Genomic DNA, 27,992 nt, shown 5'->3' on the forward strand with positions numbered 1-27,992 from the left:
TCCTTGAGAAAGGTCATTTGAGGGAAATGTATAAGAAAACAGGCCGGTAAGGCAGGTGAGGGGAGCCCACCTTGTTAAAAGGAGATATGGGCAGAAAGAAGACAGGCGAGGAAGCATTATGGGGGCCTGGCTTGGGCTAGTGCTGAGGCTGGTACCTTCATCGTGGCCCTTTGTGCCCCTGGTACCCGGGCAGGTGCAGGCATGCTTGCTTGCTTTCCACAGAAGAGGAAACGGGCCCTAAGGGCGAGGGACCTGCCCAGGGTGACGGGCTGAGAAATAGCAGAGCCCCAGGGCTAAGCTCCATCCTCCGTGGGATGCCACCCTGGCCTGCATAGGTGCAGCTCCTTGGGACGGTGTAAAGGACCCCCTTCCCCTGCAGGGTGGGGCTCTGATGAAGTACTTCTGCCCCTCAGGAGTCCCAGCCCAGCTCCCTCTGAGTTCCACTGGCTCAGAGCCCCTGGTAAGGGCACCTGGAGAAACTGCACAGGGGTGGTGGGGCACAGGCCCAAGCAAAGTCCTAGCCAGGCCACTTCCTGGGCACTCTATGGTGGGCAGGGTCATCTGTGACACAGGCCAGAGGACACTCAGAGCACACCCAGCTGAAGGTGTGGCGAGACAAGGTACTTGGAGGTGCATAGCAAGCCTATCACCACATCCACGCTCACCGTCCTCTGGCTCCTGTGTGTGTGTGTGTGTGTGTGTGTGTGTGTGTGTGTGTGTGTGTGTGCAGCAATGGGGACTGAATCCTGGCCTTCACTCTGAACTACATCCTCAGCCTTTTATTTCTTATTTTGGAATGAGACCTCACTAAGTTGCCTCAGGCTGGCTTTGAACTCTAGACCCTCCTGCCTGAGCCTCCCAGAGTAGTGAGATTATAGGCACATGCAGCCATACCCAGCTGCCCAGGTCATCTCTATGCCATTGTGCCCCAGTCAGCAAACCCAGCTGCTCTTTGTGCTCCTGCGGGTCTCGTTGCCACTGGGCCTCCGCTTTGGTGGCCCGCGGGGAGGGGAGAATGAATCCCATGCACCCCAGTCCCTGCTGTGCCAGGGCCTCAACCACCCCCTTTGGGACACTGTGTGCCTCTCCTGTGTGAGAGAGTGGCTGAGCCAGAGGTCACCATGCACGTGAAATGACAACGATGGCCGTAACTTGGCTCAGACACACGGTCGCCGTGAATATTAACTGCACCTTGTGCCCCTGCCAGGCCCTGTGGTGCTTGGGGCCAGTGTTCAAGAAGCGGGACTGACCTTGTTGGTCACACCAGGTGGGCATTGCAGCCAGCCTGACAAATGCTTGTGCCCAGGTAAAGCAAGAGGAAGGAACGGATACCAGCAGGTCCCTGATACATTAGCATTAGTGGTCTGTGTGGAGACCGGAAGAAAACAGGCAAGAGAACAGAGCCGGTGGGGCAGGAGGTGGGCACAGGCTGGGCACGAGCTCAGTCTCGGTGATCTGGATCCCTACCCCTAGGACAGCTTCTTATGCAAAGCAGGCTATCAGTTCTGTTTTGTTTTTTTTTTTTTTTAAAGTCGGTTTCTCAGTTGCCACCTGAATGTTACTGATGTGCTCAGGGGAGTTCCTTCAGCAATTCCTTTCACAGTCTGAATAATTATCTCCTAATTTATCAGTTTCATAAATCCGCATTTTCATAAATCATCCTGCTTAAGGAGAGGCACACGTGCGGCGCCGGCCCCGATCCCAGGCAGCAGGGTATCCTACCAGATGCGGCGCAGGAGGCAGGGCAGCCTCTGGGAGAGAAGAGTGGGGGCGCCAGGCTCTGCCTGGCTCCCAACATCCCCTCCCCGCCCCAGGCCACTCTCCACAGAGACGCTGGTCCCCAGCGTCCCTTCACGGGTCACTCCCATGAGTGCAGCGCTCATGGGAAGTGGTCTCTTAGATACTTGTGTTTTCCTTCTGTTTTTATGTTGTTGTCCAACAGTCAGGCATCTCGCAGGCTTCCAAGGCTGGCAAGAGATAAGCAGCCTGTAATAAATGTTCCTGCTGTGATTGGTGAAAAGACAGATGTACCAGTGCTAAAGAAACACTGGACAAGTAAACAGAAAGCACCCGTGGTTGCCACCACCTTCCGCCAACCATTGATTTCATTTTTACTTTTCTCACCCTCCACTCTGTGTGCAAGTGTGCCCCCACACCCTTGCATCGAGGCCTCCGTACCGTTCCCATTGGGCTCTTTCCCCCTGCGAGATACCACCAGCCCCTGCCCCCATGTTCCTAGGGAGTCTAGACTCTTCTGCTCCACAGCCAGAAGAAGTCAATGGAGTGGCTCCACTGAGCCACTGGCCCTGTTAGGGCCTAAATATCCGTCCCTGCTGCCAACACCCCAGTCTCTCCTTCCCTGTGGGAGGACGCTTGGGCCTTGCCCGGTCTCTTTAACGTCTGAATGTTGACCATCTTCTTGCCCACAGCCTCCCCTCAGGACCGTTTTTCTAGAATGTGCTTCGCAGGCAAAGACCAGATACGGGGCTTCTTCGCGGTCTCGCTCTTTCCTCTGGGAAGGTGCTGAGCCTCCAGCAGCATCCGTCTGCAGCTCTGGCCCCGCTCCACTCGCGTTAGCCTTCGTCCTGGCGATTACTCTGGAGCCAGGTTGCCCGCATTTGCTGGCCCAGCCGCATACTAGCTGTGTAACCGTGGTCTAGGTACTTAGCCTCTCCGTGCCTCAATTTCCTCATCTGTTTTGTTTGCTTGTTTGTGTCTTTTTGAGCCAGGGTTTCACTCTGCGGTTCTGGCTGGCCTTGAGCTCACTTTGTAGCCCAGGCTGATCTCAAACTCGCAGTGATCCTCCTGCCTCAGCCTCCTGAGTGCTGGGATTACAGGCGTGTGCCCCCACACCTGGCTTTTCCTCAGTTATTAAAGGAGGACAATGACTACCCACAGAGCTGTTGTGAAGTTTGGTGTCCTACCACAGTTTATCCTCATGATTCTCAGGTTGCCTGTTTGAGCCCTGAAGTCAGCCCTTGCTGCTCCTTCGCAGTCACTTATAGACAAGTGCAGAGCGGCAGAAATACCTTCGAGTCACTTGACACACGTCTGGGCAGAGGCGAGCGGAACCGCGCTGGGCCTTCTTGGGCTCATTCTCCTGCTGCACCGAGGGCCCTTCCTGCTGTCTGCCGGGCACCGCAGTTCTGTGCCTTAGTTGGCTCTTTCTCCATGTGAACCGCCCTGCAGGCAGGCACTGAAAAGCTGTCCTGAGCGCCCCAGCGCAAGCCGCTCTGCTGTGCCTCCTGGAGAAAATCCTGTGTGAGGTCTGATCTGAGAACAGGGTGCATGTTTAAGCTTTTAAAAACTATTATAGGGGGGCTGGTGAGATGGCTCAGTGGTCTAAAGCACCTACTTAGAACAAGCTAAGCAAAGCACAGGGACCGCGGTTCAATCCCCAGCACCACATGCCAGCCAGCCCTGCCCCCTGGTGGGCTGAGCTGGCCACACATAAAATAAATAAAAAATTAAAAAAAAAAAAAAAAAAAGCTATTATAGGAATGACGCATTACCACAGCGCCCCTTAGATCTATCCCCAACACACATACATACCGAGCGCATTGTTCTGCTCCTGGCTGGGACAGTTCCCGAGTCCTCTGTCATGAGTGTCTTCACAAGGTGCAATGAGAAACACAGTGACTGCCGCTGCCAAGCCTCCCTGCAGCGCGGGATCTGGCACCGGGCAGCTTCTGGGTCTGCCCCGCAGCCAAAGGGACCGCGGCAACCCAGGGCAGCTAATGATAAGGAAGAGGGCTTCCAGGGCTGCTTCAGAGAGTGGCAGGAAGGAAGTGTGTGGAGGGGGAGTGGTGTGACGTGGACTAAGGGTAAGGTGTTTCTTACTAGAATAGGTTTTTTTAAAAAAATTTATAAAAAAATCTTTAGAGCTGGTGAGATAGCTCAGTGCACCAAGTTGGACTAAGTGCCTGTTTTGGCATGTGCAGGGACCAGGGTTCGATCCCCAGTCCAACATGCTGTTTTATCCCCCATCTTGGGGCCTGCTGAGCCAGCGACTGAGTCTGGGCGTGGTGGTGCACACCTGTGATCCCAGTGCTGGGAAAGATGAAAACAGGAGGATCACTATGAGTCTGAACTGTGTATTGAGACCCTGTACTAAATATATTAAAAGCAAAAACAAACAAATCTTTATGTATTTGGTACAGGGTCTCGATACGCAGCTCGGACTCATAGTGATCCTCCTGTCTCAGCCTCCCAAGGGCTGGGATTATAGGCATGTGCCACCACTGGGTTGGCATGATGCGCCTGGAGTTCCTGGGCTGGCACAGCATGCAGTCCTGGGGATGGAACCCGGGTCCTTGCACTTGCCAGGCAGATACTTAGACCGCTGAGCTACCTCCCCAGCCTGAGATTTTAAAAAATGAAATTCACTGTAATTTTTGATCATCCTTTGTAGGTGTGTTAGGCAAACTTCGTTCAGTCCTGAGTTCAAGTGGTGTGGCGGAGAGTTCAGTGTCAGTGAATCAACACCGCGGTAGGGTGGGTGCTTTAATCATGCACGCATAAAACAAGGGGTGCGTTGATTGACTGAAAACGTGATCAGAGGCTCCCGGGAACCTGATTCTGTCATCTCCCTGTGAGCAGTGGTTTAGTATTCACTGAGCCGATGTTTATGGTGACAGCCTGAAACATAAGGACTTCAAGCAGTGAGAGTCAGCTGTATGTGTATGTTTAGAATGGAGGTCGTGGGCTAATTATTTTTTAAAATGGAAATTCTGCTAAGGTGGTAGGCCCTGCCATCGTTGCTAAGAAAGATGCTGCTTTCCATGCGGGCTGGTTTTCTGTATAAACCTCATTGACTGGGCCTGAGGGGTGACAAAGGATGCCGTGACCTTTGGAGGCCTGCAGTGGCAGGGCAGGGTTGGATGGCCAGGCCGGAAGCTAGCCTAGAGGCCTGGCCACCAGGCTGGTGCCAGAGGGGTTGACAGTCACCGGATCCATCTCAAACTGGATGTGCTTTTTGACTTCACTGGAACATGAAATGGTGGCACGTGAGATGCAGCCGGGGAGCGTCTGAGGATGTGTTTATTCTCCCACGCGGACAGGTCAGTCTGCTGAGTGTGAGGAGGACACTTCCCGAAGCCACCTTTTGTCACACAGCAAGAGATTGCTGTTCACACCAAGTCAAACTGCATAGAATTGGAAGTGCCTCTGAAAATCCAGATGGTGTGCCAGCAGTGGGGTGCCCCCCCCTTCAGCCTCCGCCGCCACCAGGCAGGGGCCACGAGCCGTGATTTTTACCCATGTGCCTTTGAACCTCAGAACCCCACGGGCTTGCCGATAGTCTCCCCCTCACGCTTTCTCTACGCCTGCTTATCCGGGGCCCCTTGCCTTTGCCATGCCAAGAGCTGTTCACCTCGGGCTGGGGGCCAGTGGCGACTCCGACACTCACGCGATCATTTCGCTCCCAGGATATTGAAGCATTTGAACGCCAAGGACCCGGTGCAGCTGCGGCTGCAGCACCTGGAGCAGGGCTTCTCCGTCTACGTGAATGGCGCTAACTCGGAGCTGAGGACGTTGCCTCGGAAGGCCGTGCACGCGGACTTCTCCAGAAGCGCCTCCCAGGCCGACGGGATGCACGGTGGGTACCGGCCCCCGTGGGCAGGCAGCGCGCCGCTCCTTCACACAGAGGGGCCAGGGCTGCAGCATGCGCAAGGCCTTGGGTTCCCTCCCCAGCACCGCAAAGGAAGAAGGAAAATTAGGAGTCCTGGAACCACACCCTAGTGCACTGACGAACAGATAACTAGTTAATGTGATACGTTAGCTATGCTAACTTAACCAGGAAGAAATTATTAGGGCAAGGAAGTAAATCCTTATTTATTTATTTATTTATTTATTTATTTATTTATTTTTAATCCTTTTTATTTGGTAGCCACAGAAGGGATCCCAGGCTTCACACGCTGAGCCAGTGCTCTACCACCCAGTCACATTCCCAACCCAGGAAATTCCTTTCTCTTCCTCTTTATTTCTTTAAATTAATTAATTAATTTTTATTTGTGTTAGTACGGGGTCTATAGGGTCTCACTATACAGATCAGACCTGTGATGATCCTTCCTGATTTTCAGCCTCCCAAGTGCTGGGCTTACAGGCGCACGCCACCACGCCCAGTCTCAATCTCCATCTCAGCACGCCCCACGGGCAGGGGGCAGGGCAGGCTGGGGATCAAACCCCTGGTCCCTGCATCTGCCTAAGCAGACGCTTTAATCTGCTGAGCTATCTGACCGGCCTTTTTAAATTTATTATTATTATTATTTTAATGTATGTGGTACATGGTCTTACTACACAGCTTGGATTCCTAGTGATCCTGCTGTTTCAGCCTCCCCAACACTGGGATTACGGGGGTGTGCCACCATGCCCGGACTAGGTGTCTGGCTCAGTGCACCTGGGCGCTGGGCCAGCGCGGCATGTGGTCCTGGGGATTAAACCCTAGTCCCCGTGCTTGCCTAAGTAGACTCCTAGTCCACTGAGCTATCTCACTGGCCCTCTCTTCCTTTTAAAACTGGTTTTTTCCTCTACTGCCAGTTGCAAAGGCAGACTAAGCAATAAATTTCCTACTCTTCAGGACGTGTTTAAGATACTTTGGATTATGCCAAATTTGCTGTTGATATCTCCTGACGTTAGCACCTCTCCCCTGTGTGCTGCTTGATTCCACCATTCATTTCTGTATTTCATCCGTCTGTACCATCTGTACCCTAAACGGATTTTGTGTCCTCTAAGGAGAACGTGGGACACCTGTGAACATGACAGGAAAGATCCCTACTCATGCCTGGTCTAGTGGAGTCAGGCCCCCAAGATGACTTGGTACCAAACAAATGGAGTGGCGAGGCCCAGGGAGTCTGGTCCCAGTTGGGCTGTCCCACCATGGGGAGCTACTTTGTCTCGGTGCCTGTCCCCAGGGTGCCCCTTGTGGCAGACTCTGTTGTCTTGAGAGGCCAGCATGTTACTTTTTTTTTATTTTTTTCAGAACCGGGGATTGAACTCAGGCCCTTGCGCTTGCCAGGGAAGCGCTTATTCCACTGAGCCATCTCTCCGGCCCCCAGCATGTTACTGAGTTATAAGAAAATTGGGACTGTGACAGAGCTAGATTGAATGGGGCCTGTCTGATACTTTCTAGCTTCATGATCACAAAAAATTGGGGACCTCTCTGGACCCTCAGTTTCCTCTTCTGCAAAATGGGACTAATGAAGTCCAATTTGCAGGCTAGCCAGCAAGGTTTAATGACATACGAAGTGGAAATGGCCTGGCACACAGAGACCTTGATTTGTGTTACTCTAATTCAGTGCTTCATACGTGTGGTAAGCACCCAAGCCTTTAACACACAGGGAAAGTCAGGACAATAGCAAGAGTAAGAGGAGAAAGCAATGTCCCAAAATGGTCCCTCAGGAGAGCCACTCCAAGGCATGGGAGGAAACCAGGGGTGCCCTAGCTTTCATAGTGTAGGAGCCCGGGCACGCTGCTGGCTAGGAGAGGCGGGAGAAGCGGATAAGAGGTTTATCTGTACTTGGAATCCCAAGAGCTTTTTTATTCATTTGACAAACATATCGTCCCTCTCCCTTCTTCTCTACGGATGGCCACCCACTGCACGAGCTACCCTCTGCCTCGATTCTTTATCTCTATACATATAGATCAGACCGATTTGCTGTACATGAGGCAAGTTATTTTGTAGCCTAGGTAGGCTGAATTAGCTGACCCTTTTTTGCTGGGCATTTGACTTTTTTTTTTTTAATTAATTAATTGTTTTATGTATTTGGTTGTTGCAGGGTCTCACTATGCAGCTCAGACTCATAGTGACCCTCCTGCTTTCAGCCTCCTCAGCCCAGGGATTACAGGCATGCACCACCATGCCCCTGGGTTGTGGCCAGTTCAGCCCACCCTGGGGGCAGGGCTGGCGCTGCACCCGGTGTCAGGGATGGAACTGCGGTCCCTGCGCTTGCCTCAGCAGGGGCTCTAGTCTGCTGAGCTATCTCATCGGCCCTCGGCTGGTTTGTTAATGTGCTGCTGTGGCCACCTCCCAGGCGAGACTCTACCCACTGCTGCCTGCTCTAGACACAGCTCCAGGGCTGTCGCTCGGTGTGAGTTTCTTCTCACTGTCTCCTTCCCCATCTCTGGTGCAGATTATGGACAAAGAAGCCTGCTTCAAGAAGCGGAAGAAGCCTTACGGTGCGGCTCCCGGACCACGCCCTGCAAAGTCCAGCGCCGAGGATGGCACCAGGTCTGGACACCCAGGGTATCGGCAAGACTGGGGCTCACGCCCACACTTTAGGATGAGGCTGATGTCGAAATGGAGATATGGTCAGGCATTTAAAGCCTTCCGGCACCTAATGGGTGTGCTGGGCACGGTCGTGGTGCCTCTTCTCTGTGTATCTGATTGGGGGGTTCCTTCTCTTCTGCAGGAAGGGCCACCTGTTAGCCCCTTCATAAAGAATCATCCCCTGTAGCCAATTTTTATTGATCATCTACTAGGTGCTGGGCCTGGTCTCAGAGCCAGGGGTGCCGCAGGTGAAGGAGACAAAACCCTTCAGCTGAGGCGCTTTGCAGGGCATTTGGCTCCCATGAGGTGGAGGTGACAGCAGCCTGCAGTTTTGTGCGCCCAGCTGGGGTAAAAGGCACAGCCCGAGTAGGCCAGGTGGCCCCTCACCCTCACCACTGTCCTAGTTGGTAGGGCCTGATGTCATTCTTCTCTCAGGACGTGGAGGAAGCAGGTGCACAGAAACGTTCAGGGAGCTTTTCTGTGCCAGGAGCCCAGAAGTAGCAGAACCAAGACTCAGACCCACAGCTTTCCCCGCAGTCTCAAGTTCTTGCCCATGTAGCACTTGCAGTCCTGCCCAGCAGTCACTTACCCTTTGGAGGGGACCAGGGGCCCTACTTGGCCCCACTGTGTATCTGCTCATCCCACGTCCCTGGGGAGGTGCTAAACCACGGACACTTAGGCTCCACCCCTGCGGATGCTGGCTGGTGAGGGCTAGCAGGAGGGAAAATATTGTCCTCAGCAGACTTTGCTCATCCTGGACCACGTATGGAGGCCACCACCCACATCCACAGAGACCCCCAGGTCAGTACAGGTCCTCACTGTGCCACTGGAGAAGCCGAGGCCCTCAGAAGTCACTTGTGAGTCACGTGGCTTTGAGGGGCGAGAGGAGGCTGGGATTTGAACGCTGGCCTATTTGGGTCTGCAGCCCCCACCGGGCATCTTCTGGTCTGTGTGCAGCAGGATAGGTCATCCTGGCAGCTCAGGCTGAAGCCAGCCCCAGAGGACAGGTGGCCTGGAGGCTTCCTTTTGTCCCCAGCAATGAATGTTAATTTCTCATTAATGAGGCTATTCCCCACATCCCACTCAGGACGGCTCTTCAGTGGTGGTGAGTACCGTCTGTTATCAGGAGCCATGTCTGTGTCTTCGACTGTGGCTTCGAGGCTGGCCCCAGAGTCTGAGCAATTTAAAAGACTTGGCCTAAGATTAATTAGCCTCCCTCCCCAGTCTCTCCCGAGGCTCCACACTTCATGAGGCCTAATCTCGGCGAATTTCCTGGCTTCCTGAAGCTAGGAGGCCATAATTGGCCTCCTGCTCTGTATCCGTCAAGGGTCAGTCAGTGCCTAACAGTAGAGACCACTGGGCTATTTTAAGGAGCGAGGGTGGCCGTGCTGGGAGAGTTTGCTGGCTCAGCCCTGGCTGCCCTGAAGAGTGGCTCAGAGCTGGGCCTCCAGGCAGCACCCCAAAGGTGGAGGAGTGACTCTAGCCTATTTGGGTCTGCTCCAGGAGAGCTGCCTTCTGGGACACAGGCAGGAAGGGGGATCAGGTGGGGCTCGGCCCCAGGAATGCGTGGCTTGAGCTGGAGCCGGACTCAGGAAGATGAATGCCACCTGCTAGAGCCACATAGTACAGAAAAGTCTGTCCTCTGGCCTGGCCAAGGTAGGACTTTGTTAAAAACTTGTCACCTCCACAACCATGCTCAGTGTAAAAATAGCACCTGCCCCTCTCTGGCTTTCTCCACTCTTCTGTTCGCCTCGACTTGGGTGAGACTATCTGATTGGCTGAACCCCAACAGATTCCGGAAGCACAGTCAGAAAGGACTCAGGAATGGCAGCATTTGGTGCAGACAAAGAGGCGCCTGTGGAGGCAGAGGGGCTGGCTCCCCACCCCTGCGCAGACTCTCTCCTTCAGGGACTACCCCTGAGGAGTAGACAGACTCAGGGTCCTGGGGCAGGGAGTGGGGACCAGGCATGGCCTGAAGCAGCCGTGCACTGGAGGAGGAGACCAGCACCCAGGCCCTGTGCGCAGCCCTGGGGTGGAAAACATCTGACGCCTCCTGCTGTGGCGTGGTGAGGGTGGGAGGGGATTGTTTGTGAACATCTACAGGGCCAGGCTGGGCATCCTCAGGTTGACAGCTTGAAGTCAAGGGGTGCACCTTGGCCCAGATCCTATCTTTGGGCCCACGGTTTTAAAAAGAGTTTTTTCTAGTCATGCGCCAACATTCTTTTGTTTTTGCCAACTCAGCCCATGCTGGGGCGGGGCTGGCGAGGCATGTGGGGCTGGGGATTGAAGCATAGTCCCCGCACCCCTGCCTAAGCTTGCCTAAGCAGGCGCTTTAGGCCGCTGAGCTAGCTCACTGGCCTTGCCAACATTTAAATGAAAAATATCCTCTATGTCAAAATACCTAGGTCCTTATTTCCCTAGAAAAATGGGAAGATCCAGGCCCTGACTCTAGGCCACTGCCGGTGAGGGCCAGGCCGCTGTTGCCCTCGAGACAGGGCGTAAGCGCGCTGGATTGTCGCCCCAGGTGCCGAGGCCAACGGCACTTCCCCTCGCTGCCCACTTCTCCGCCCACTGGGTATTTGCACAGGTGGCCTCTGCAGGGTGGATGGGGCAGTGGGCTCTGGCTGCTTTCTGGCTGTGTGCCCTAGAGTTGGTGACACAGCCTTTCTGAACTTTGCTTCCCGGGCTCACTGGGAAGGCATGTGTCACTACAGGCCACCAGCAGGGGCCGTCTGCCTCATCAGCTCGGAGCCTCTGGTAGCAGGTGACACTTGAGTGTGCAGGAGTGGCTGGAAGTCCAGCCCCTGGCCCCAGCAGCCTGGATACTAAGCCCAGGCTCTCGGCTCTGTTTAAGCCACACCGGGACCAGGCCATGTGGCAAACAAATAGTATTGACCACTGGTGCAGCGGACAGAAAGGAGAGGCTGAGGGCACCTGGTTTGGAGACCTCAGGGGGCTCCACGCCGCTGTGCCCCACACTCCCATTGTGGTTGCTGACAGGAGCACCTGCTGTATGTGTGGGACCCTTGCGAGTGCCCAGGTGGGGGTGCTGCGGGAGGCAGCTGGGGCTCCTGGAGCTCAGGAGGGGCGGGGCAGGGGAGCAGAGAAGGAAGTGGCCAAGTGGGCTGTGCAGGGGAACATCACCTGGACAGGAGGAGGTGCGGAGGCTCTAGGGCCTCCTGAACGGGACCAGACCTGCTGGGGGTGAGGGAGCACTGAGGGACACAGCCAGGGACCTGGGGCCTCAGACACAGGTGGAAGGAAGTGAGGGCAGCTGGTGTGTGGTTGTGAGTGGGCGGGGATGGCTGGTGGTCAGGTCATAGGGAGGAAAGAGAGGCCGTGAGGGTCCAGAAGGCCCAAGGGAATTTGAATTGCAGTGCCCCCTGCTGCTGCAAGCTGGAAGGCCTGGCTCAGGGGCAGGTAGTATGGAGGTCCCATCCATGCAGGGCTCCCCCAAGCTGAGCAGCCGAACAGCCTCCCCTCCTCTGCAGCTGCCTGCGGCCCCCACCCTGGACACCCCATCCCTCCCCAGCTTCCACTGACTCACTGCCCTATCACACCTTCTCCGTGTTAGCGCTTCACTACCTCGATATTAGTGGAAGTTCTCAGAGGGACTAGAGTCAAATGTCTCCGCTCACCACGGTCGCCAGGCTTGCGAGGTCCGCGCTGCTGCTGCGGTACTCTGGGTTTGGCACCTGGGCCCACTCTGTTCGCTGCAAGCCCTGCCTGCCCTGAGTTGCACGGTACTAGGACGGTCGGCCTCACAGTTTCTCATCCCAGAGGCTGGAGCTGGGGAGGAAGTGGGCCCGTGTGCCAGCTACACTGTTATTACTGTCACGAGGGAGAGGGACAGACTTGGTGCCCTTTGGCCTCAAGAAGGGGAGCTAAGTTGCAGGCCTCTCTGGTAGAAAGGGTGGAAAGACATACTTTTTCTTTTTATTGTTGTTTTCAGTTTGTTTCAGTACTGGGCATAAACCCAGGGCTTTGCATGTCGAGTCGAGCGCTTCCCCATGGAGCTACTCCTCCAGCTCGATGGGTGTTGGGACCATCTCTGGCCTCACCCTCCGGACAGGCTTCCCCATCCTTGGAGGCAGCAGGGTTGGGCAGTGCAGGCTCCTTGTGGGTCGTTCTCAAAAGCTGGCACATTAGGAAAGGGACCCCAGCCTGTCCCAGTCCTGGGTGGGGGGTGGACCCTGTATAGCAGGGCTCTTCAGGAAGCAGGTGACAGTGTGATGGGTCCACACTGCCACCTCCTGCAGCCCCAGACCTGGCCTCGAGGACAGCCCCACCGTTTCCTCTGACTCCACTCGCTGGGCTTTCTCAGGCCCCCGCCCAACTCCTGGAGTCCACCCCTTTCCCGCTGACCACGCCCAGTGCCCTTGTCCCTTTCCCGGGAGGCCAGGACCTTCCCTTCTTCTGGTCTTGCCCAGTAATCAGGAAGCACACTGGGCGAGCTGCCCAAAGGAGTGGGTTGTCTCGGAGCCATCCACACTGGGGACGAGCTGGCGCGCCCCTGCGAGACCCTCCCATGCACCCGCGTGGGGGCTGCAGGCTCCCGGCGCCGGCTGTGGCTCCCGAGCGCGGCTTTCACAGCAGAACGCGTGACCATGATATATGGGCTGGTGTTCCTACTGTCCTTTCCTCCCGCTACTTCTGGGTCTTAGATCTTTCTGCCGCTATCCGTGGATTAAGATTTATGGCTTCCTCAGCCTTGTAATACTTGGGTGGACAGCGGCCTAATCAACAGAGCCGTCGTTTACCAAAATGCTGTCAGGTTTGATGAACGTCATCAGCTCTTAGCATTAAATTGGTAGCGAAGGGATTGGCCTTGCGGCGATTTACCGCGGGGTGGGCCTTCCTGAAAGGTCTCCTGCAGGTGCCCACAAGGTCGGCAGCCGGGCTTAGCGCTCCCTTGGCTGCCATATCCGGTTTCTTCTTGTGGCCCAGGCGGCTGGCACCTCTAGAAAAGCTCCCTAGAGAAAGTGTGACCCTGGAGACCTCTGTCATTGGCACCCAATTTCTGGGTTCTGAAGCTCCTCAGTGAGGACAGTAAGCGAAACACCCGTACAGTGTCAGCCTTCCGGGTGACCTTGTGGAGCACAGGCTGTCAGCACGGCAAGCGCTGTTATTTGTAAGAGATTCGGCAAATCTGGGAGGAACAGACAGCTGAGGGAGGTCTGCCGGCCCCTGCCTGCCTTGGTGGGCCGCTCCAGAGCTCTTGTGCCTCTAGGGGGAGCTATCGGAGTGCTGCGCAGCCCGCACAGCCAGGCAGGGCGGCCCCCGCACCTACGAGGAGCTCTACCGCACACCTCGTGGAGCACATTGCCAAGGGGTGTGGCGCGCACGCACACAAATAGCCGTGGGCACCGAGCTAGGCTGAGCGTGGGCTCCACAGAACCGGCCTGGCTCTGGGCTGGCAAGGGAGAACGCGGATTCCAGTGTCAGGGCTTTCAGAGTCTCCTCCAGTGCGTGCACTGCTAGGGTGGACCCGGCTCTGGGTGTCCACGTGGGCAGGCAAGAGCAGCCACTCACTCGGGCACACCCACTCCCGACACAGCCACCAGCCGCCTGCCAAGCAGGGAGCCAGCCCGCAGCAGCACAGTCATCCTCTGCACGGGTGGGCAGGCGGGAGGCAGGCGCTGGGGCTCCAGGGCTGGGGGCTGCGCAGCCTGGGGTGCAGAGAGGGGAAGCTCCAGGGCCGGGGGCGGGTGCGCAGGCCAGATGGAGGGCCTATTTATTCCCCTCCCAGGCACCCACTCAGCCTGAGAAACTCTTTCTGGACACACTGACTTTGTCACAGTTGCTGCATAAACACAGGCTTCCAGGGTGGGCGCAGCGCTTGGGAGGGGTTTGCTGAGTGCCTTGGGCCGCCCGCAAACTGCTGTTTGCACCCTGGCGATCTTAGTGAAGTGCTGAGCTGCAGAAGGAAGCCTGGCCGTCCTGCTTCGGTGCTGGGTGTGTGCCTGTGCTTATGGGCTGGCATCAGAGGCTGGCAAGGTGGTCTCCCCTGATTTGCTTTTTCGTCCAGGCCCAGCTCCATCCATGAGCTCACACCCAGTGACAGAGCTCACATCTGCCTCCCAACTCTACCCCATCTCGTGCCCTTGGGGACCAACGTGGCCAACAGCCACTCCCATTCACCCCCTCTTGCCTGCTGTTGCCTTGCCCTGGCCTCCCAGCTGTGTGACCCTAAGCAGGGACCCACCACCTGTGCTTTAGGTGTCCCTGCCAATTACAGGAGAGTGTAGAGGCACACACACCTGACATGCTGGGGATGGCACCAGTCCATGTTAAGTGACATGGCACCTGCATGAAAGGGATGACGAGGAGCAAGACAAGGTGGCTCAGAAGAGGCTCTGTCCTGAGCAGAGGAGAGCCCTGCAGGGCAACAGGGCCCCGACAGCCTTGTCTTCTGCATTAAGATAATGGTTGCATTTCCTAGTCCCCTGGGGAAGTTGGCTCCTACAGGGCCCAGGAGAAAGTCTCATGCCAGGACGTCAGGGAAACACATGGCCCTAGTTACCCTCCCACTTATTCCAGTGGGTCATGGAGTCAGTACACACACACACAGCATTGTGTCCCCTTTTGTCCCCCAGCAGCAGGACCAGGGGGAGGTAGGCACAGCACCTAGTGGAAATAATTTAAAAGGCCTCTCTCAGTTTTATGCCACAGCTAAGGGCTCAGCCTGCGACGCTGGGATGAAGGCGTCAGGAGCCCAGGGTTGCAGAGGGAACAGGCGTGAGCACTTCAGGGATTGAACTGGTCGGTCTGAGTGTATAGCCAGGCTTTCCCCACAGGGGAGGCTGTAACACAGATACAGAAGTGCCAAGCACCAGAGAAGGGTGTCAGCTGGGCCCAAGGGCAGCTGGGTGTCACAGGAGCAGGACAGCCATGGCTAGACAGTGCCAATGGCTGCTCTTCTCTCTCAGGAAGAAGCATCTGGAGGTGGCCGCCAGTGGGCAGGTGGGCAGTGTTGCTGGGAGCCCGGCTTCTCCTGGCTTCCATTGGACCTTGGTCCTTTCCCCCACATTTCCCTCACACCTTCCAGCCAGTAAGAAGTGTAGAGGGCTCAGGGTGAAAGCCTTGTGTCCCCTGGGTCTGCTGTGACTACTGGGAAAGCAGGACTTTCCTCAGAACCCACCCTGGTACCTTCACACTGTCACACCCGGAGCAAGGGACGCCAGTGCTGTGACAATCTGAGCAGGGCCCATCGCTGCCTCGGAGTCAGGTGGTGGATAGAGAGCGGTGGCTCCAAAGCGGGGTAGGAGTTGGGTTCCTGGAGAAGATGGGGGCAGATGGCCCTGAGATCAGCCCCTCCCGCACTAGCCCGTGCCCCCGAGCAGAGGAGAGATGTTCATTCCATCGTATCTGAAGTGTTCCGCATTTTTATGTGTAGAAATCGGTGCAGATCAGAACAGAAGCCGGCTCTCGACTGCAGCTCGCGCCTCCTCCGGACTGCTCGGAAGATTCTGAGCCCTGTGTGGACGTGCCTGCCACGGCCAGGGATGCTTCTGGGGACCGTCCACAGGTAGGCACTGGCGTTGCCCTCCACTTGAGGCTTCTGCAGAACGTTGGGCTTGGGCTGCCGTTCCCTCGGGACACTTGCTCACAGAGACACTGTCCATCCTCGTTCCCTGGCTTCTAGAAGTTCTTCATGCACACTCTGATGCACATGCAGAGCAGGTACCTAACACTAGTACCCAGAGGTTGGTGTACAGAGGCCTCCGCTGGTGGAGGTCACTAGGGCTGGTGTCTGAGCATCCAATCCCTCCGCAGCAAGAGAGGCCACGCGGGAGGAGGAGGGAGTACGCGCAGGAAGGCCTCCCAGGAGTGATGTGTGCCGGGGGTCCTACGCACAGGGCGAGGCCGGGGGCACCTGAGGCAGCTGGTGGGCTGAGCCTCAGCCTGTGTGCGTTGTGCACCTGACCTGTCACACCTGGGGGCCATCGCCCCTCACCAGGGCAGCAGGGACCACGCAGTTAGTGCCCCGAGGCCAAGCCGGAGCAGCAGCTGGCGCGGCTGACAGTGGGGGCGGGGCTGATCAAGGGGGCGGGGCTGAGCGAGGAGACCCGGATGAGGGGAGGAGACCTGGGGTACTTAGCAGGCTGGGGCCCGTGTGCGGGCCAAGGGATGGCTTGCTGCAGTTTGCTCAGGTGTATGCTTTGGTAATGAGAGTGGTGAGGGAAGCCTCTTTCTGGTTCCTTATAAGCAGCACGACCCAGAGATGGCAGGTAGGAGCCGCTTCCCCCTTTGCCCAAGCAGCAGGTGTCAGCCTCTGGCCCTGGCCACAGATTGCAGGGGCAGAGGCTTGCTTCTGTGTGCTGCTTCTCGTCTTGGTTACTCTTCTTGCGTTGCTGGGACAAATACCCAACATCCAAAATGGAGGAAGTAAAGGTTTATGTAGCTCACAGTCAGTGGAGGTTTCAGGCCATATTCAGCTGGCTCCAAAGCAGAGCGGCACATGGCGAAGAACAACCCTTCAAGGCAGTGGCAAAGAGCGGAGAGAGCGAAGGGAGGCACCTCAGCTCAGGCATCTGGCTAGCCTCTCTCCCCTCCTTACATTGTAATGCAGATTACCTGCCCAGGGGCGTGCAGCAGTCACACCCACAATAATCAGTCACAAACGCCAGAAGCCACCCCATGACTGCATGAGGCTTTGGGGGGGCAACACTGCTGCTCCCCAGTGTGCCTCTGTGAAGTGAAAATGACTCACCGCAGAGATGGAGCTGTTGTCCAGGAAGCACTCCTGTGACTGCTGCCTGAGTGCCTTTCTTCCTCGCTTCTGAAGGAGGGACAGGTGAGGAGGAGCAGTCCTTCTGTTTCCCATCCTAGTTGTATTAGTAGGGAATGTTTGCCTTCCTGAATAATGAAAAAAGGAAACCGTTCCTTTTCTGTTCAGTGCCTCTCCAGTCTGTAAAAGTGGGTGCAACAGTGGACAAAACTGTGGGCTTCCTTACTTTTAAAACATCACCCCAGCAGACCGTGGACTTCGGACACTATCAGGCAGTCCCCCTCTCAGAATCTGTCTGTGCAAAACGCGTCCTTGGTTTCTCTTAGTTTGCTTGGAAGCTGGATGTTAGCCAAGGTCAGCCTGCTGCGTTCTGTCTTCGGAATCCATGTGTGCCTTGAAGCCAGAGGCGGTGGTAATGTGCCATCGTTGGTCCAGCGTCCAGTACCTCTTGTTAAATGAGCACATAATTCCTCCCCTTCGCACCCCCACTCCTGTGCCAGGGCGGCAGTGTCCCTTGCCAGCTTCTCAGGCCATTAGCATTCCTGAGTGTGCAGGCTCTGGGCTGGCACGGCTGCTGCTCTGCCAGCACTTAATTTCCTCTGCTGTGAGCGCTTGATTGTATTCCTTTCTCTCCTTTTTCTCCCCATCTTGAGGGGCCACTCCTTAAGGCTTCACAGTCAATTTCCCCTTGGAGTTATTTTCCTGCGAAAGCAGGGAGCGAATGGCAGCGCTGGTTTCCTGCAAAGGCGAAAGCATTAAGCGATGTGATCAGAAGAGGCAAGAGGGAGGACAGGCACCCAGCTGGCTGGCTGGACTCAGCTCCAGGCACTGTTTGCAAGGGCAGCCTGAAGTGAAGCAGAAGGAAACGCGAGCCCAAGGACACTGTCCCCCCGACCTTCACCGCTGAGACAAACCAGCCTTTGCGCCTGTGCGCAAACCACCGTGGACTTCGGCTTCTCAGTGGCCCTGGGTTCACACGGCTGCAGACGCGTGCTGCCAGCCTCACCCAGTCCTGTGGCACAGCGCTGTGCAAGGCTGTGAATTCCGAGCTGACACTTGAGCACCGGGAAAGTCTGGGGAAATCCGAATGGCGGCTTCTCTTGGAAGATTGGAAGATTGGGAGTTCGCATTCCTGCGCAGCGACAGTGACTAGGGCTGTGGAGCCCTTGTCCCTTTAAACTGGGGTGAAGGCTCTGAGTTGCCATGACCCTTGCTATCATCCAGTGCTTAGGATCACTGATGATAAACAAGCATATCAGCTGTCAGGAGGTGGTAGGCGGATGGAGAAATGGAGCCAAGTAAGGGACAGAGGGAGACAGGAGCTGCAGTGTTCCATTTAGGACAGGTGGACAGCGACTGCCTTTTGTTGAGGTGGTGTCTGAGGAGCTGTCTCCAGTCAGTGAGAGAGGGAGCCGCAGCAGGTGCAGAGGTCCTGAGGAGGGGGGTGAGGGTCGGAACAGCTGTGAGTCCCATGGGATAGGGTTTGACAGCTGTTGTGAGGAGGTGGGGTTCTCCTTACATCAGACAGGAGGTCATCATGTGGGCGGAGCAGCTGTACAACTCTAGTGGAAGGGTCCCTGTGTGAGTCTGCATTGCCACTGCTGAGGTCCAGCACCCAGCACCTGCAGCATACAGGAGGGAAGCATCGTTCTGGCTCACATTTCTAGAAGGTTCAGCCCACAGTTGGCCAGCTCTGAGGCCGAAAGGGCATGGAAGATGCACCTGATCTGCCCAAGCAGCCAGACAGAAGGGCAGAGCTGGGCAGGAATACCTTCTTCCTGGGCAGGCCCCCAGGGGCCGGCCTCTTTGAGCAGGCTCTACCTTCTGACAGCGCAGCCAGCCAGGAACTCCTTGGTGCATTAATCCTCTGGTGTGTATAACACCCCTGTTGGGGGCTTGTAAGGGGAACAGTACAATACAGGACACATTTAATAAGATTAATTTATACTCACCCAAGTGATCATGTACTAAGAGTGTAGGAAATCTGCCAGCTGAAGACCTAGAACCCATAACACAAGTCCAGCTGGAGGCCTAGAGGCAACGACAATGTCTCATGCAGGCCTGCTTCACGGATCTGCGCTGGGAAGGCGCCAAGGTCAGTAGTGGAAGCTAAAAAGTCTGTGCCAGCGGGATGGAGGAGCTGCGCCAGCAGGCTGAGGGGTCTGCACTGGAGCCAGGAAATGACATTCAGAATAAGCCCCAGAGCTCCCCTGCAAGGTACCACAGCTGTCCTCAGCAACAGTGAGTCCCAAGCTCTTCTGAGGATGAAGAAAGTCGAGTTCCCATCGGGAAAGCCAGTGCGACAAGCTTCTCCACAACGCTGAGCAGTGCGCCATTTTCTCCTCTGGAGCCAGGAAGCGATGCTCAAGATGAGGACCAAGCTCCCCCAAAGAGAACCACAGCCATTCTCAGCAACGAGGTCCCGAGCTGCTCCTCCTCTGAGAATAGCCAAGTTCACCGGGAAAGCCAGCAGGACACGGTCCTCCAGCAGAACAGCCCAAGAGCACCAGCAGCTCCCTCATGGCCTCCCTCACGGCCTCCCTCCAGCTTGTCCAGTTCTGCCTCTTAGGCTGCCGGCAGCCACCCTCAGCCGGGCCTCCCACACCCAGCCCCATGCTCATTCATTCAGCTGGGTGACCACTGGTTGGCATCCAGCACAACCCCTGTGACCCACTCACTTTCCAAAAGCCCGGTGTCTGGGCATGAGACTCCTGGAGGCTATTTTAGATCTGAAGCATAGCAGTGCCTCTTTGCAGAGAGCTCCACCAGGGTGCTGGGTGCCGTCACTTTGCTTGCCTTGGTACGAGGGCTTTGTGCTGCAGTGGATGATATAATTTCCATTTACAGGATAGTGGCTCCATTTAAGCATCAGGAATAAAAGGAAAAGTACATTTTTTTAAATTAAGATACCTTATTTTCCAGATAACATAAAAATTCTAATGATACAAAGAAAATGAGAGTCCTTTCATAATCCCACTGCCCCACAGTGATAGGAAGGTATATAATCACCCAGATTAAAACTGGCATCAGTCATCATCCAAAAGGAGAGAGCTGAACCAAATAGCCCAGTCCTGGCCCTTTCACAACCAGAGCATGGGGGTCTGTGAAAACAGGAGAGGACAGGAGACCCAGGCACGCTGGCGCCTTCTGGAAGCCCTTGTGCGTTCCTCTTGCCACTGGCTGGGTCCTAACGCGAGTGGGGTGAGCGGGGTGCTCCCCACAGTCACAGTCCTGAGTCTTACAGTCATGGTGATTACTGGCACAGGGCACATCCAGAGGCCAAGCATCCCCAAGGGAGCCCTCCCCCCTGCCCCAGCAGGCCTGCAGCACATCTGCACGGCGGCCTTTAAGACTTAAAAAGGAACAGTCACCTTTAGGGTAGCTCCATTACTCGGATGCTGAGAGGTTTTGAAGGTTGGTGGCTGGGGGTGAATTCCGGTGGAATTACTCACTGTCCACATGGCGCTGATGGAGCAGAGATGGGTACGGCCGGGGGAAGACGCCGAAGACAGGACAGAACAGGCCCGGGCACAGCCTTGGGGCCGCATGCTGCTGTGGCCCAACGCGCTCGCTGCGCTGATCCCTGGTGCTCCACCCCCAACCCCACCCCACCCCGCTCCGCTCGTCACCCGTGAACATCCGGGCCTTCCCGACATACAGATGCAGAAAACCTCCGCTGAAGGATACAGGAAGCAGTGGTGAGCTGGCAGCCTCCAGCCAGGAGGGCCGGGTTTCTGGCAGAGCCCAGCAGCGGGGCCCTAGAATGGGCACCGTGAGTGAGGTTTTGAAAACAGTACAGAAAAACAAACCCCACCAAAACAGTATAGATCCACAACAGGCTATTCCCTTAACAAAAAAGCCTCTGGTCCTCCACCAGAGTAAAGCAGCACAAGAGATCTGACTTGATGACATTTTAAAAAAATGATAATAAGAGCTCACGTTAAGTGAACACTGGGTATATTCTGAGCAGCAGGTTGAGTCTGCTGCAACACCCATTGCAACATGAACCCCACGAGTTAAGTGCTGGGCATTTTCAGTCCATGCTATAGTTTGGGGAAACTGAGGCACAAAGCAGTAAAGCTGCTCAGCTGGGCATTAGAGAAGCCCACGCAGGAAGCCCACGTTCCATGTCTTCCTGCCCTTTGGAATAAGAGTCACACAATAGTAAGGGCCTTTATACCTTTACAAAGTTGTAAGACACAGGGTTGCCTAGCAACTAATAGCCCCTAGTGTGCAGGCAGGATGTTCTTCTCAAAACTGAGGTAAGCCTGACTGTGTTAGGCAGTGAGGCCTCATTCTGCCCTCCCACATAGGATCGATTTCACTCCCAGGGCCGGCCAAATAGCTCAGCAGATTAAAGCACCTGCAAACAGGTGCAGGGGCCGGGGGTTCAATCTCTGGCCCAACCCGGGGCGCGCTGAGACTGCATTTGAGACTGGGCATGGTGGCACGCATGTGTAATCCCAGCTCTTGGGAGGCTGTAAACAGGCACATCACTATGAGTTCAATCTAGTAGTGAGACCCTGGAGACCCTTCCCTAAAATACAGAAAAAAAAAAAATCGCTCCAGTAGGTTTGGTCTCCAGTGCTCTTTATTGGGCGCCTTTTCCGTGCGGAGGCTCCCTTAATCTGGTTGGCTCCTGGCTGTCTTTCACCCTAACCATTGCAATTCTTCGGCCATGAGTCCTTCCCTGACCTTTGGTGGTGGAAAAGAGTATGGGGTGAGCCTGAGGATGATGTAAAGGGTTAGGGTTAGGGTGCTGTACTAGGGCTGCCTGGGACCACCTGGTTCCTTCCGTTTTCATTCCTTTGTCTTTCTAATTGCTTGAGCCTAGCCAGGGAGGCAGAAACTGCCTTTGGTAGAATTCTCTATTAGTTTTTAATAAAACTCAATGAGGCGTTCATCCTATCTTTTCCTGCCTGAGGGGTCCTCGTCTCTATAGAAGGTTTGGTTGATTTTTCCCAGTCAATTGATTTATTTAGATTTTTTAGTATTTATGTGGTGAATTCTTGAGGCATTTAGTGTTGTGACCATAGTAAGGAATTATTTCGTTATAGAAATGAATATGCAGCCTTTGTATTTGGCTTTTCTCATCTTATTCATAAAGTATGGCTCAAACTTGAGTGAAAACGTGCAGAGAACATAGAGCTGTGTAGGAAAGATTTTCTTGGACTGGGGATGTTGCTCAGTGGTGGGGTACATGCTTAGCACATGCAAGGGCCTGGGTCCAATCACCAACACTACGATAAAGGGCTTTTTGTTCTCATTAATTATGACTTGAAAAAGCATGCTGAAATTCAGGGTGTGGATAGGAGCCACAGGGATGAATGGGAAACACTGGCTGCGGGACAGGCTGAGACCGTGACAGGAGGCAGCTGAGGCTGCTGGAGGTGCCTGGCTGACCAACCACTGCTCTGCACTCACCTTGGTGGCTGTTTCATTTTGAACTGGAAAACTCTTATTCTGAGTGTGCGCAGGTCCCCACCCCTGTCATGGGATGTCATGACGCACTTGGATGTTTTGCCTTCCCTTATGTCCTCTGAGGAGGTCGGAGCTGATGGTCCTCACGTTAGGGAATCGAAAGCACAAATGGCTGCAGTGAGTAGCTGAGCCTCTGTGATCTCTGGGCGCCTTGGCTGAGTCACCCTCGGTGATGGTTAAGCTCGTTCATGACTATGGTGGGCTTCAGACTGCCCAGGAGCACACCTACGGGTGCATGCGTGGGTCAGAGCCCTGACCTCGGGCGCTCTGTGTTGTCCCTGGCCCTTTCCTTTGTGTCACTGTTCCTTTGTGTGCTCTGCCCCTGGACACCATGAACAAGGCAGTTTTGCTTCACCATGATCCCTGTGCCTTGGAGCCAGCCGACCACGGACCAGCTCTCCCGGAACCCCAAACCTCCTGTGCATCAAGTGTCACGTTCAAGCCAAGGCACACCTTTTTGGAGCTCCCTTGCACTTCTTCAACAAGGAGTGGGCTTGAAATTTCCTGTTCCAGCTCTGACCTTCTGGCTCCCAGGTCAGGTTTAAAGGAAGTCCCTTTGCTTGCTTGAGCAGCACGTAGACTAAAGGAAAACCTTGTTCTCGTATCACGGACTCCATAGGAACGGAGGACACATAATAATAGTTCTTAGGGACTGTCACTTGGCCTGGGTCACTGGCAGGTTAGATGTTTGGGGCCTGAAGGACACTCTCCCCCTCCCACATCACCCCTCCACAGTGAGAGTTGGGCTTCATCTTGCAGCCCATGGAGTCTCTGGTCCCTAGAAAAATGCCTGGCATAGAGTTTGTTTGCAAATAAATCTTTGTTAAGCGAGTGAATTAAATAATTGAGTGACTGAATCAATGGCAGAGGCAGGGGAGTAATGTAGGTGCTGATGAGGCTGCCCGGACAGCTCACGCTAGCTGTGTCTGTCATCACATGTCCTCATTGTAATTATGGTGACAGTATTTCCCAAACTATGAATCAGGACACAGAATCTGACCCCCCAAAAAAAAAAAAAATTTTTTTTTTTTGCTCTTGAGGTGGAGGACGCAATTTCAAGGATGTCGCCCAGATCTAGAAGTACTGAGATTTCTGGCACATTGTGTTCATTTAGAAGATTGTTTTAAAGCTGCCTGAGTGAGGGGCTGCTACAAGCGATAACACTGGGCCTTGGGCAGGGCACGGTAGGATGAGGAGACCGCGAGGATGGTCCTGGTCAGCCACCAGCATGTGGCAATACAAGCCAAGTATCTGGGACTTTTTGTGTCTGATTTTTCTCAATTATTTATGTTAACAATTCACAGTTTTCTATGGACAAGCAAAATAGACCTGCAGGCCAGTTCGGCCCGTAGGATGTCAACTTGCGCCTTTTGTTTAGACGATGAAAGCTTCGTCATTTTCTGAATAGGGAGGAGGAAGAGGGCTTTGTTCCTGCCAGTGGCAAAGAATTAGCCTCTGCCCCCCAGACCCGTAACGGGCACCCAGGGATGCCCAGCGGGCAGCTCAGTGCCGAGCACAGCTGGGTGGTCGCGCAGCACCCGAATGACCCACAGTGCTCTAGACCAGGAAGCTGAGGTGTCGTGATCCGCTCCCGGCGTGGGCAGTTCTGCGGCATGAAGCCGCCAGGCGGAAACCCACTCGCCAAAGCAGCTTTTCAATCTTAACGAAAATAAAGAATGACCTCCGAGTCCATATTAGAATTAGTAACCTTTTTTATACGTTGTGCTTATAAGCTACTTAGAGTGTCTTAGGTATGTCCACATTATTTCTTACCATATTATGTGACGCTTAAGTGCTTTCTCATTAAAAAGATTCAGACAGGTTACAGGCAAACTGACACAAGAGGAGAAGCTCTCTCTACCTGGCGCCACATCCCCCCAGCTTTTAGTTCATTGAGTGTGTGTACGTCGTTTAGTCACCCATTTATTTATTTGTTGCTTTCTATTCACGTTTATTTCATTTCTGCTTTTATCTTCCTCCCTCCCTAAACTTTTTTGTTGTTGGGACTTTCGGTCTTCTTTTCCTTCCTTCCTGCCTGCCTTCCTGTGTATTTGTTACAGGGTCTCACTGCGCAGCTCAGACTTGTAGCGCTCCTCCTGTGCTCAGCCTCCCGAGTGCTGGGATCACAGGCGTGCGCCACTGTACCAGGACGCTGGCTGGCTCAGCCCACCGTGGGGCAGGGCTGGCATGGCATGCGGTGCCCAGAATGGAACCACAGTCCCTGAGCTTGCCTAAGTAGGCACTTTATGTGCTGAGCTATCTCACCGGACCCCGGGTCTTTCCTTTCTGAGAGCTTATGTCTTTCTCTACTACTGGAAAGCATTCACTTATCCTTATTATTTCTGTAATTCTCTTTCATTGTTTTTCTTCTAGCCTTTGGAGCTTCTGTTGGGCAAATATTGGTCCAGATCCTTCGAGCCTCTTAATTTTTCTTTCATACTTTCCTTTTGGTCTTCTTTTTTTGAATTATTATTAGATCACTTGGCATGATTTTTTTTTTTGGCATGATTTTCTAGGGTACATAATAAGTCACCTTTTGGTGTTCTCTGGTACTTAATTTATCTTTCTAAGAAGGTCAGTGACCTCCAGGCATGGTAGCCCACACCTGCAATCCCAGCACTCAGGAGGCTGAGCCAGGAGGATCACTGGGAGGTTGAGGTCAGCCTGAACTATCTAGTGAGACCCTGTCTCAAAAAACCCTAAAATAAATAAATATCAATGATAAAGTTCAAAGTTTTAAGGGCTCTATTTATTTTTGATGGGGGAAATATCCTCTGAAGTCTCTCCAAGGGTGTGAATTTTCTGCATTCTAAAGTTACCTTCTAATTATCTTATTAACTCTTAAATATGTATTAGTTCTTTGGTTAATTAAACTTGGCGCCTGTTTCTCAGGGTGTGGATTTCCCCCGAGCATGTGATCCTTCCTGCCTGTCTGCTTCTCTTTCCACTGGAGAATCCCACTGCCTCTGCCCGTCCCACCTGGTGTACCCCGACCCTAGTGACTGTCTGCTTGGTCTGCCAGGCTTCTGGATGGATGAGCCTGGAGCTCTGGCTTTTTGCCACGTGTCGCAGCTCCCAGCTGCCATGGTGTGGTGGCGTCCTGGGGCACTGCTCTGCCTTCCTGTCCTGGTGCCCACGCAGTGGCATTAGCATCTTAGTGCTGTCTGAATCAGTCAGAGCCGAAAGAAACCGTGAGAAGACTGGATTACTGCAGCCGCAGAGGACTCGTGGCTTAGTGCCACTCTGAGTCTGGAGCCACCGAAGCTTTTCACATTTATTGAAGGCTAAAAACAGGCTACGGAATGTGTGTAGCTAATTTGGTATAAACAAACTACTATCTATATTGCCTTCCGGCATTCACCAAACTCCACACAACACTAGCCACCAACGTCCCAGGGAAAGGAACAAAGAGCAGACCAGGCACTTGCAGGAATTTGCTGTTCCTAGTATCCAGCTTGCCGGAATGACAAGGAAAGCAGGTTTCCTTGGGCTCTGTTCTTTGTTCTTTGTTCCCTGGGGACAGCAGGCTTCTGGCTAGTATTACTGCAGGTGAGAGTCATTACTGTTTCCTCCAGCCCAGAAAGAGCTGTACCCCTAAAGCAGCCTCCACCAGTGCCTCAGGGTTTCCTCTCGCCGAATCTTGACTTCGGATTCAGCCTCCACAGAGATATGCCAGGATTGAAAAGGGTATTTTTCCAACATATATATATATATATATATGATATATATAAATGTTTCACAGAGTACTCGGTTGCATTGTGACATTTTCATACATGTACACTTCGGTCACATCTGTCCTTCCATCACCCCTCTTGGCACACAGATTCCCCCCCCCCATCCCTTTGCGCTTGTCTAACAGTGGCCTCCCTTCTACTTTCTTTTCTTTTGTTTGTATTTTAGGGAAGGGTCTACAGGGTGTTGAGGGTCTCACTACTAGATCAGACTCGTAGTGATCCGCCTGTTTACAGCCTCCCAAGAGCTGGGATTACAATTGCTCGCCACCACGCCCAGTCTCAATTGCCTTCTCAGCGCGCCCTGGGGGTGGGGCCGGCACGGCAGGCCCGGGGATGGAACCCCTGGCCCCTGAGCCTGCTTGCAGGCGCTTTAAACCACTGAGCTATTTGGCTGGCCCTTCCGTTCTACTTTCATGCCACTGTTTTTATTCACATATTAGGACAATGCGATACTTTGTTCTCTGAGTCTGGCTATGTCACTTAATGTGATGATCTTCCGGTCCATCCATTTTCCTGCAGATGGCGACTTCATTCTTTGTGGCTGGCTAACATATATCCAGAGATAGCTTATGTATATATTAGGTGTCCAAATACATCCAGATATATAAATATACCTTCCTTATGGATATACACATATGTATATGTGTCACATTTTCTTATCCATTCATCCACTGATAAGCACCTAAATGATTCCACATCTTGGCTATTGTCTTGGTTACTGCCTGACTCCCAAACTTAAAGAAAGAAAGGTTTTGGGGCTGGTGAGATGGCTCAGTGGTTTAAAGCACCTACTTAGAGCAAGCTTAGGCAAGCACAGGGACCGCGGTTCGATCCCTTGCACCCCATGCAGTGCTAGCCTCGCCCCTAGGGTGGGCTCAGACAGCCACAGAGTCCGGGCATAGTGGCACATGCCTGTAATCCCAGCGCTGAGGAGGCTGAAAGCAGGAGGAACACTGCGAGTCCGAGCTACAGAGTGAGATCCTGCAACAACCAAACACATTACAAAATAATAATATAGAAAGAACAATGTGCATGTTCCTTTTCCCCTGCCTTTTTGCCAGAGGTTGATTGGTTGATTGTTTTCTTGATGATAGCCATTCTGACTGGGATGGGATGGAATCTCAGCGTAGTTTTGACTTTTACTTCCTTGATGGTTAAAGATTTTGAACATTTGATATAATTGCTGGCCATTTCTAGTTCCTTTTTTGAGATGTGTCTATCTCACTTGCCTCTTTTTTTCCCTGGTACTGGGGATTGGGCCTTGCACATGCTGAGCAAGTCCTACACAACACTTGCCCATTTTTAAAAAATGGGATTATTTGTTCTTTTGGAGTTAAGTTCTTTGAGTTCTTTGTGCATCGTGGTTACTAGTCCTCAGTTGGAATAGTAGCTGCCCAAGGTGGTCTCCCATTCTGTAAGTGCTCTCTTCACTCCGTTAATGGTTTACTTGGCGGTGTAGTGTCTTTTTCACTTGACGCCATCCCATTTGTCAATTCTTGCTATTATTTCCTGAGCTGTTGGAGTCCTGCTGAGGAAGTCATTTCCTGTGCCTGTACCTTGGAGTGTCTCTCCCGAGGTGTTTTCTCTGCTTCATAGTTTGAGGTCTTATGCTTAGGTTTTTGACCTATTTTGAATTTTTTTTTTTTTTTTTTTTTTTTTTTTGGTACAGAACACGTGCTCTGGAGCTAGTATCAATCTTCCCCATGTAAGTAAATAATTTTCCAGCACTATTTAAAAAAGAACCTCTGTTCTTCAATATGTTTTTAGAACTTTCATCAAG

The 27,992-nt window shown here is 53.7% G+C and overlaps 1 protein-coding gene across 5 annotated transcripts in view; it reads left to right on the forward strand.

Moving 5' to 3' along the window:
* Kiaa0556 (KIAA0556 ortholog) overlaps positions 1 to 27,992 on the forward strand; it is a 202,895-nt gene that overhangs the window by 71,664 nt on the left and 103,239 nt on the right. For all 5 annotated transcript variants that reach the window (XM_023716694.1, XM_023716739.1, XM_023716824.1 and 2 more), the window contains 3 exons: positions 5,427 to 5,596; positions 8,130 to 8,227; positions 15,663 to 15,794. In XM_023716694.1, the coding sequence (XP_023572462.1) occupies positions 5,427 to 5,596; positions 8,130 to 8,227; positions 15,663 to 15,794 (400 nt within the window). The remainder of the gene's footprint in view (positions 1 to 5,426; positions 5,597 to 8,129; positions 8,228 to 15,662; positions 15,795 to 27,992) is intronic.

The sequence above is a fragment of the Octodon degus genome, unplaced genomic scaffold, assembly GCF_000260255.1.
Source record: "Octodon degus isolate 3935 unplaced genomic scaffold, OctDeg1.0 scaffold00001, whole genome shotgun sequence".
Lineage (NCBI taxonomy): Eukaryota > Metazoa > Chordata > Mammalia > Rodentia > Octodontidae > Octodon > Octodon degus.